The sequence below is a fragment of the Bison bison genome, unplaced genomic scaffold (genome assembly GCF_000754665.1).
Source record: "Bison bison bison isolate TAMUID 2011002044 unplaced genomic scaffold, Bison_UMD1.0 scf7180017864289, whole genome shotgun sequence".
Taxonomy (NCBI): Eukaryota; Metazoa; Chordata; class Mammalia; order Artiodactyla; family Bovidae; genus Bison; species Bison bison.
The window spans coordinates 20,648,648-20,659,556 of NW_011494861.1; the positions used below are offsets into that span (position 1 = coordinate 20,648,648).

The 10,909-nt window shown below is 47.6% G+C and overlaps 1 protein-coding gene across 1 annotated transcript in view; it reads left to right on the forward strand.

Annotated features, from left to right (window-relative positions):
* The window catches only part of TOR3A (torsin family 3, member A), a 26,639-nt gene extending 16,165 nt beyond the window's left edge, over positions 1 to 10,474 (forward strand). The window contains exons 5-6 of the mRNA XM_010850136.1: positions 8,969 to 9,093; positions 9,623 to 10,474. Of these exons, the coding sequence (XP_010848438.1) occupies positions 8,969 to 9,093; positions 9,623 to 9,879 (382 nt within the window). The 3' untranslated portion in view covers positions 9,880 to 10,474. The remainder of the gene's footprint in view (positions 1 to 8,968; positions 9,094 to 9,622) is intronic.
* Positions 10,475 to 10,909: the final 435 nt, after the last annotated feature.

Sequence of the window (10,909 nt, forward strand, 5' to 3'; positions counted from 1 at the left end):
TAGTCAATAAAGCAGAAATAGATGTTTTTCTGGAACTCTCTTGCTTTTTCCATGATCCAGCAGATGTTGGCAATTCGATCTCTGGTTCCTCTGCCTTTTCTAAAACCAGCTTGAACATCAGGAAGTTCACGGTTCACATATTGCTGAAGCCTGGCTTGGAGAATTTTGAGCATTACTTTACTAGCATGTGAGATGAGTGCAGTTGTGCGGTAGTTTGAGCATTCTTTGGCATTGCCTTTCTTTGGGATCGGAATGAAAACTGACCTTTTCCAGTCCTGTGGCCACTGCTGACAGAAAGTCCCCCAAGTTCTATTAGCAGTCAAGTTTGGGTCCCTCTTGGCCCAACTTGAATGCATCACAAGCAGCTTCTTTTTTTTTAATTATTTTTAATTGAAGGATGATTGCTTTACAGTATTGTGTTGGTTTTTACCAAAGATCAACATGAATCAGCCGTAGGTTTACCCATGTCCCCTCCCACTTGAACATCCCTTCACACCTCCCTCCCCATCCCACCCCTCTACGTTGTTACCGAGCCCTGGTTTGAGTTCCCTCAGTCATACAGCAGATTCCCATTGGTAATCTATTTTACATAGGGTAATGTATGTTTCCATGTTACCCTCTCCATACATCCCACCCTCTCCTTCCTCCCCTGCCAGCCTTGTCCATACGTCTGTTCTCTGTCTCCATTGCTGCTCTTCAGATAGGTTCATCAGCACCATCTCTCTAGATTCCGTGTATATCCATTAGTATATGATATTTGTTTTTCTGACTTACTCCACTCAGTCCATGGGGTCGCTAAGAGTCGGACACAGCTGAGCGACTTCACTTTACTTTTCACTTTCAAGCATTGGAAAAGGAAATGGCAACCCACTCCAGTATTCTTGCCTGGAGAATCTCAGGGACGGGGGAGCCTGGTAGGCTGCCGTCTATGGGGTCGCACAGAGTCAGACACGACTGAAGCGACTTAGCAGCTTAGCAGCCACTCTGTATAATAGACTTTATATTCATCCACCTCATTAGGACTGACTCAAATGTGTTCCTTTTTATGGCTGACTAATATTCCATTTCATATATGTGCCACATTTCTTTATCCATTTATCTGTCAATGGACATCTAAGGTGCTTCCATGTCCTAGCTATTGTAAATAGAGCTGCAGTGAACACTGGGGTACATGTGTCTTTTTCAATTCTGGTTTCCTCAGGGTATAAGCCTAGTAGTGGGATTGCTGGGTTATATGATGGTTTAATTCTAGTTCTTTAAGGAATCTCCACACTGTTCTCCATAGTGGCTGTACTAGTTTGCATTCCCACCAACAGTTTAAGAGGGTTGGTTCCCTTTTCTCCACACCCTCTCCAGCATTTATTGTTTGTAGACTTTTGGATAGCAGCTATTCTGACCGGCATGAGATGGTACCTCATTGTGGTTTTGATTTGAATTTCTCTGATAATGAGTGATGTTGAGCATCTTTTCATGTGTTTGTTAGCCATCTGTGTGTCTCCTTTGGAGAAATGTCTGTTTAGGTCTTTTGCCAACTTTATGATTGGGTTGTTTGTTTTTCTGGCATTGAGTTGTATGAGCTGCTTGTATATTTTGGAAATTAATCCTTTGTCAGTTGTTTCATTTGCTATTATTTTCTCCCACTCTGAGGGTTGTCTTTTCACCTTGTTTATAGTTTCCTTTGCTGCACAAAAGCTTTTCATTCAGTCCCACTTGTTTGTTTTTATTTCCATTACTCTAGGAGGTAGGTCATAGAGGATCTTGCTGTGATTTATGTCATAGAGTGTTTCTGGTCTTACATTTAGATCTTTAATCCACTTTGAGTTTTCTTTGTGTATGGTGTTAGGCAATGTTCTAATTTCTTTTATGCATAGCTGTCCAGTTTTCCCAGAAGCACTTATTGAAGAGACTATCTTTGCCCCATTGTATATTTTTGCCTCCTTTGTCAAAAATAAGATATCCATAGGTGCATGGGTTTGGGCTTTCTATCTTGTTTCATTGGTCTATTGGAAATATGAATTGTGAGATTTTTTTTTGTTCTAGTTCTGTAAAAAACACCATTGGTAATTTGATAGGGATTGCATTTAATCTGTGGATTACATTTGGTAGTATAGTCACTTTCACAGTATTGATTCTTCCAACCCAGGAACATGGAATCTCTCTCCATCTGTTTACATCATATTTGATTTCTTTCATCAGTGTCTTATAGTTTTGTCTCCTTAGGTAGGTTTATTCCTAGGTATTTTATTTTTTTGTTGCAATGGTAAAGGGATTGATTCCTTAGTTTCTCTTTCTGATTTTTCATTATTAGTATATACGAATGCAAGTGATTTCTGTGTATTGATTTTGTATCACTGATTAGCTCTAGTAATTTTCTGATGGTATCTTTAGGGTTTTCTATGTACAGTATCATGTCATCTGCAAACAATGAGAGTTTTATTTCTTTTCCAATCTGGATTTGTTTTGTTTTTCTTCTCTGATTGCCATATCTAGGAATTTCCAAAACTATGTTGAATAATAGTGCTGAGAAATCTTGTAGGGAATGCTTTCAGTTTTTCACCATTGAGAATAATGTTTGCTGTGAGTATATCATATATGGCCTTTATTAAGTTGAGGTAGGTTCTTTCTATGCCCATTTTTTGAAGTTTTTATCATAAACAGGTGTTTAATTTTGTCAAAAGCTTTTTCTGCATCTATTGAGATTATCATATGGTTTTTATCTTTCAATGTGAGTATATCACACTGGTTTGTATATGTTGAAGAATCTTTGCACCCCTGGGATACACCTGACTTGATCATGGTTTTTTGATCTTTTTAATGTGTTGAATTGTGTTTGCTAGAATTTTGTTGAGGATTTTTGCATATGTTATCAGTGATACGGGCCTGTAATTTTCTTTCTTTGTGTTGTCTTTGTCTGGTTTTGGTATCTGGGTGATGGTGGCCCCATAGAATGAGTTTGAAAGTGTTCCTTCCTGTGCAATTTTTTGGAAGAGTTTTAGAATGATAGGCATTAGCTCTTGTCTAAATATTTGCTAGAATTCACCTGTGAAGCCATCTGGCCCTGGACTTTTACTGTGGGGGAAGTTTTTGATCACAGTTTTGATTTCAGTGCCACAAGCAGCATCTTGCATTCAGTGGAAGCCAAACCACTCTCCCTGCCATCACCCTCCTCCCGCAGGCCAGTACATGCTCACTCGGGGATTTTCCCCAGCTTTAGCATACCCCTCTGGTGACTCAGCTGGTAGAGAATCTGCCTGCAATGCAGGAGACCTGGGTTTGATCCCTGGGCTGGGAAGATCCCCTGGAGAAGGGAGAGGCTACCCACTCCTGTATTCTGGCCTGGAGAATTCCATGGACTGTATAGTCCATGGGGTCACAAAGAGTCAGACACAACTGCGCGATTTTCACTGTGAAGAGAATTAAGGGGTCTGGTTTTCCCTCGAGGCTTGGAAAGAATGGAGGAGTGAGCTGGGATTTTGGTCTGTAAGGCTGACAGGACACTGCAGTGCATTGTGAAGGAGGGCGGAGGAGCCGCCAAGGTTATTTTAAGAGGAAAGCAGGGAAAGATTTTCTGCTGTGATTTGTGGTTCAGAATTAGGAGGCAAGGACAATAAATGCTTTGAATTAGCTCTCCTCCTCAGCTGTGTATTACTCATACCCTTTTGAGGCAGCCCGGAACTATGGATCTCTTTCTGTTGTGGTCAATTAGGTGGGGGCTCCAAAATGCAGGGTCAGATAAGGAGTCATCTTGGTCCCCAAGCCCTTACAGGGGTGGGGACCCAGAACCACTGTTGAAGGGAGTTCTTCCTTCAGAATGGAAGGAAGCCTGGAGCCCGGCCGCCTCAGGTGCCCTTTCCTAGTGCTAGGATCCTTTGCCTTTGTGCATGGCTTCTTCCCTCCACGCTGCCTGGTTCCTTCCTCCTCCTTGGCCGAGCCCACTCCTGCCTCCTGGCAATGGCTGTGGCCAGCCTTTCCCCAACTTGGCCCAAGCTGCCCAGACGCTGACTTTCCCGCCAGTTCTCGGCACAGAAAACCACCCTCACTGGTGGCAGGATTTCCTAACGTGACCCAGGTGCCCCTGCTAACTCTAGGCAGACGTTGTAGTATTTTAGTCATTGACCCGCCAGCACTGCCCTCATCTAACCCACCGCCTGCCCTTCCCCCCATTACCCCGGCCTCTGTGCCCTGTCCGAGGCCAGAGGGTCCCAGTGAGGGCAGAGTGTGGGGCAGAGTCTGGGGAGACGCTGCCCCCACCGGGCCTGCTCTGGCAGGGGATGCAGAGACCCTGCTGGCCCTGGAGGAGCCTCTGAGCCCCTTGGGGAGGAGGATGCACAGTGGTGACAGGAGGCGAGGACAGGGCCTCCAGTTCCATTGACTCTGTTGTGGGCCCAGCCTGTGAGAGCCAGTGGGGCCCAACAGGCCTGGGTGGACTGTCTGGAGCCTGAGGGCCAGCCAGACTGACCCTGTGGCCCAGCACCTCTAGACCCCATCGGGTGTTCTGGTGATGGGCGGGGGAAGACGGTGTCTCTGGACTTGATTTCTACAGTGACCTTACCTATGTGGTGAGGACTCTTACATTTGAAAGGAAAGCACGGATGGTGTAAACAAATCACTGGTATAAGGCCAGCGGCTTAACCCTGAAGCAAATCCTGAGCGTGCTGTTTGAAGTGCTAGTGGCTTTGCTGGCCCCCCTGCAACGTGGTGGTGCCTGATGGTAGAAACGAGGTGGCAGTTGGAGCGGGGCTGCAGCTAGAGTCACCCCAACCCTCAGAGCCAGTCCTGCCCCTGGGCCTGAGGAAATCAGGGCCCCTGGCTGGGTACCAGAAAACTAACATTGACTACCTTTGCCTATTTCTACCAAGTGTAGAAGCTCTGGGAATGGTGTCACAGGGCTGGACAGGCACGTGGAACTCTGGAGATCAGAACCACGGTCCTCCCATTGAAGTTGTAAAGTAAAGACAGAATTAATACCTGTTCTCTTTGGGCTGTGGTCAGGAGAAGAATGGATAGAAAGGGCTTTAAAAATTAAAAGAACTATACAAGTGTAAATTGTTCATGGAATCAAAGGCCTTGTACCCTAGCACACAGAAAGTACTTGTGGAAATGTCTATTTGTTGACCGACAATCAAATCTAAGGTGACCTAAGGAGGGTTTCTTAATCGTCTGCTTCTGGTCTGTCCTTTTACAAATTAGGAAATGAAGGCTCGGGGAGATGACGCTCAAGTCGAGTTTGTGGCTGTTCTTTAGGGAAGACTTAGTGGTCCAGGCTGGGGTTGGCGAGCACAGTTCTAGAGAATCCTTTGAGTCCCTGTCCTCTGTGGTCTTAGGACTAGTAAGACCACATGCTGTCCCCTCCCAGAGCCAGGGCAGAGGGCACGTCACTAGGGAGGCCTTCCGTCCCGCGTCCCTTCAGACCTCCCAGTCCGCAGGTGACCTGGGAGGATGTGGAGGGAACTGAAGCGCTCTGCGAGGGCAAGCTCTGTTAAAAAGTATAATGTTGGGGTTGGGTTGGAATAGAAAAGGGGCCCTGATTATATACTGGTGGGTGAGATAAAGCCTGAAACTGGAGGAAGAAGAGAGACCCTTGGCTGTGGGACTAGAGGAGAAGAGTCAGAAGGGAGGTGGAGACCTCAGGCGTCCTGTCAGGTGGCCTTCTGGGTGCAAATGGGGACGGCACTGGAGTCTGTGCCTGGCACTGAGTGAGTGAATCCTGGTCCTCTCCCCTTCGCCCTGGATGCCTGCCCTGCAGCCTGCACACGTATAGACCTGCCTTTACCTCCCGTGAGTTATGCAGGATGGGTAGGTCTCGCCTCAGCTGACGCAGTTGTGGTCTGGCGTGTACACAGATGACCTGCCCAGTAGGCCTTCCTACAGGAAGAGGAGGACCGCAGCTTCAGGAAGTAGAAGAGAGTCGACGTAAGCAGCTTTCCCACCCGCAGAGGTCAGAGGAAGTCTGGCTGAGCAGGGGACAAGGGGTGGGGACTCCCCTCATCCATACCAGGCCTTCCAGCTGGGGGTTACTGGCCTCGGGAGTGAAATGGAGCTGTGACGGGCACAGTGGCCCCTAAAGGAAGGAAGACTGCATCCCTTGGCAGGAAAGGATGCCTGCCCCAGGAGGTGTCCATCCGTGGAGGCAGGCAGGAAGAGAACCACCCAGCTCCTCCTCTGTGTCCCAAACCCAGCCCCCAGGACACACTCAAAGGCTGAATGAGCAGACAGATGAGCTAACGTACCCGAGTGTCAGCCACTCAGAGCTTGATGAGGACAGGATGGAAATACTGGATCTTTGCTCCTTCCCTTGCCTCCCTGCTTCCATCACTCGTACTCCCTCACTGTACTGGGCTGGAGGAAAAAAGCAGGGTAGAGCTCGGTTTGTGTAAGGAGCTAGCAGATGGCCTGGGGGGCGGGGACGTGAGTACTGTGAGGCAGAGAGGACGACGCCAGGAGCGGGGAGCATGACCTGCCGCCAGCTCCTGGCTCCACTTCCTCCTTCCCAGCTTCCCCCCCCTCTAAGATTTCCTCTACCCCTCATCACTCTAACACAGTCCTCTTTCCTGTGTTTTAGACCCACAATTCCAGTGAAATTACAACCCCTAGTGAGGTCACAGGCAAGGGCACAACACTCAACCGTATGCAAATCCAAGCTGGCGTCGCCCCTCTTCTCTGAAACCGCACTTCTGCTGCGCAGGCTGCAGGCCCCTCCAGGCAGACACCACTTCTCTTTGGTGGCCTCCTCTGTCTTCTCACGTCTGTCAGTTACAGGGCCTCTCAGTTGTGCCTCCTACACTAACTTTAAACCCTTCTCCATTGCCTTTATCCTCTCTAAACATGCACTATGGCCCAAAGCTCCCTGACTAGTTTTCTCTTCAATCCAACCACTGTGGCCCAAGAACAATGTTATTAGAAAGTAAAGCCGCTCAGGGCACCTTACTACCCTGTACTCCCAAGTTCACAACCCTTCAACGGCTCTCCGTGGCTTATAAGCTAAAATCCACGTGACTGGCTGACAAAGGCCTCATGCCAGCCTCAGCCTGCCCTCCATGCCTCTGTTCCACACGCCTCTCTAAGCAGCTTGCAGCTCCTGACCCCCACAAGCCCTCTGACCACCCATGCCTGGACGTGTGCCCTTCCTGCCTCATGTCTGATGAGCACTGTGGGGTCTGCATGTGCCCAGAACCCTCCTCTGCCCTCTGAAGTCTTATCCCCAGGCCCCAGCTGCTCTGGAATCATACACATGGGCCTCTCTTTCCATACAGAGAAGTGTCGAGGGAAAGACCGACATCCTTGTGCACTCTCTGTGCACTCTGCATATAGTACAGTCTCAGTGTTGGTCAGAAGAGAGCAAGGCAGGGAGAATGGATGACCAAGCAGGACAGTGCCTTTTCTGTAGACTTGTGTTGTGACAAGATTTCCTGGAGGACGGGAGGCCCAGGGCCCTCAACCTCCTTTCTTCCAGTCACCAACAGCTCCAGTGGTCAGATCATGCATTTGGAAGCCAACTATAAAAATAATGAAATCTAAGACATGAGACCATTGAAACTCCTTGAAGAGAACATAGGCAAAACGTTTTCCGACATAAATTGTGGAAATATATTCTTGGATCAGTCTCCCAAAGCAAAAGAAATAAAAGCAAAAATAAACAAATGGGACTTAGAAGCTTTTGCACAGCAAAGGAACCCATCAACAAAATGAAAAGACAACCTGCTACAGAAAAGAAGATAATTTGTAAACAATGTAACAAGGGATTAATTTCCAAAATATATCTAACAGTTCATACAACTCAATAACTGCCCCCCTCCACAAAATTGGCATGTGTGCATGCTCAATCATGTCCAGCTCTTTGCAACCCCATGGACTGTAGCCCACCAGGCTCCTCTGTCCATGGGATTTCCCAGGCAAGAATACTAGAGTGGGTTGCCAAGTCCTCCTCCAGGAGATCTTCCCGACCTAGGGATCAAATCTGCATCTCCTGCATTCCAGGGGAGTTCTTTGTCACTGAGCCTCCTGGGAAGCCCCCCAAAATGGAAAGAATACCTAAACTGACCTGCCTCCAAAGACATACAGATGGCCAACGAACACATGAAAAGATGCTCAACATCACTAATTATTAGAGAAATGCAAATCAAAACCACAATGAGATATCACTTCATCCTGGTCAGAATGGCTAGCATTAAAGTCTACAAATAACAAATGCAGGAGAGGGTATGGAAAAAATGAGCCTTCCTACACTGTTGGTAGGAATGTAAATTGGTGCAGTCACTATGGAAAAGTCTGGAGGTTCCTTATAAAATTAAAAATAGAGCTACCATCTGATCCAGCAGTCCCACTCCTAGGCATATATCCAGATATGATGAAAACTGTAATTCAAAAAGATACATGCACCCCAATGCTCACAGCAGCAGTCTTTACAAAAGCCAAGATATGGAAACAACCCAAATGCCCATCCACAGATGATTATTTTAAGAAGATGTGAGGAAGACGCACACACAATGGCACATTACTCACCCATAATATTGCCATTTGCTGGATGGACCTAGAGAATAGCACACTAAGTGAAGTCAGTCAGAGAAAGACAAATATTATATCACTTATATGTGGAATCTCAAATAATTATTCAAATTATCTATATACAAAACAAACAGATCCATAGATGCAGAAAACAAAGATGTGGTTACCAAAGGGGAAACGGGAGGTAGGGAATAAATTAGTATAGGATTTACAGATACACCCTAGTATATATAAAATAGTTAAGCAGCAAGGATTTACTGTATAACACAAGGCTCAATATTCAATATCTTATAATAACCAAAGTGGACAATCTGAAAAATATATATATAACTGAATCACTTTGTTATTCAAAGTGATTAGTTTGAATCAGTTTCACCTGAAGCTAACCCAACATTGTTTATCAACTCCAATTTTTAAAAAACCACCACTAATAGAATCTATTAACAGGACTTGTCTCTTTCAGTAACCTTGGGGGCAATATCATCAACGAGGTGGTCCTGAACCTGCTTAAGGCTGGGCAGTCCCGGGAAGAAGTCAGGATGGAACACCTGGAGTCCCGCCTCCAAGCTGAGATTGTGGCATCCACAGGTAAGTGATGGCCAGCCTTGCAGAACACAAGCCTCTGGTGAGAGGGGAGGTAGAGAAAAACGTGTATGTGCTGGAAGTTGTGCTCATGAGATCAGACAGGGTACTCAGGACCACAGAGGCGGTACCATATAATATTCTTGTCGTCAGCTTGACGTAGGCATGAGAAAAGTCCTTTTCTGAAAACTGTTCCTTAAAAAGAGAACAGTTGGCCTTGGCCATACAGACCCGTGAAGAAGAAAGTCACGGTGTGAGTCCCAGTGGCTCAGCCTCCGGTCGTAGGCAGGGCCGCTGCACCTCTGCCTCCACCATCAGATGAAGCCATAGCCTGGCAGGCACGTGCACTGTCTCCCCTCTCACACGTCTAGCTCCTCTCGGCCCTCTCTCCCTAAAGGGAGACACAGAGTTGCATAGTTCTTGACACAGACTTAAGACAGGCTTCTCGGAGTTGGCCTTAGGGTGGGGGAACACCTCGACTCCAGCTGGGCTCAGCCCCAGCTCAGACCCCATGTAACCCTGCTCTTGATTTCAGACAGTGGCTTTGGGCACAGCCGTCTTGTGAAGGAAAACCTGATTGACCTCTTCATCCCCTTCCTGCCACTGGAGTTCCGTCACGTGAGGCTGTGCGCACGCGACGCCTTCCTGAGCCAGGACCTCCTGTATACAGAAGAGGCCCTCGACGAGATGGCTAGGATGATGGTGTACGTCCCCAAGGAGGAACAGCTCTTCTCTTCTCAGGGATGCAAATCTATCTCCCAGAGAATTAGCTATGTCCTGCCTGAGGGCTAGATGAAAACTGCCCGAAGCTGCCTTCCTTCCACTAATGGACCCTGGGCTGTCGTGGCAGCACACTGTCCGGGACATAAGGGGTTGGAAGGGCAGGCTAGCAACCAGCAGTCAGGAGCACACAAGCAGTGTGTAGAGGGGAGGCCTTAGATCAGAGACAGAGCCAGTGCTTCAGATCACTTGGTGCCTTAAAGAGCCACGTTCTGAAATGTGAGCCAGCTGGTTGGGAGAGGTGATGTGGGAGTGACATCCCAAGGATTTATTAGCATCTGCCCGCAGATGCCTGGCCTTGGTGTTGGGCCTGAGGCTGTAGTATGCTCGGTGACAGAAAGGGAAAGACTAACTTCTGCTTACCAGTGGCAGGGGCTGACCTCACGTTTGCAGGCTGGGTGGGTGAGCTTTCAAGTTGTTTCCCAGAGGGAGGCTGAGCAGCTTCTATCTGTGAGCTCAGGCCACAGCTTCAGGCTAAAGGGCACAGGGGAAGTTTGGTTTTTTTAATCAGTATAGGTGAAGATTTCTTCTGCTCTGCAGATTTTTAAGAGTTAAATTAGTGACCTTAACATATGTAAAGATTAAAATTTTGTATTTTTTTCTAAAACCCTCGGCTGGCTTACCTTCTTACTGAGCCCTAGTAATCATGCTCCCGCGGCAAAATTCCATGCGCCATGTGGTACGGATGGGGACTGGTGGAGACGGGGTGTGTGCTGGCACCCAGAGCTGACAGGGGGGTCACCTGCTCTGCCAACTTACCTCTGTTTGCTGCGTGACCACATCAACTGAGCCGGGCTATTTCCGCCTCTTACTGAAGTAAGAGGCCTCCACAGCATCTTGCCCTTATATATGAAAACAGCACTCCTGTGCTCCCAGCTTTAAAGTTGTCCTTGAGGACCGAACGGCCACGTGTAGATGTGAGCACTGTGCCTCTAGATACACAGGAGGTACTCACCGTTTTGCCCCTTCCCTTGGCTCTCCCCTTCTGCCACACTTCTGGAATCACGCACGGCTCTGCTTTCGTGTCATCACCTCGGGTGGC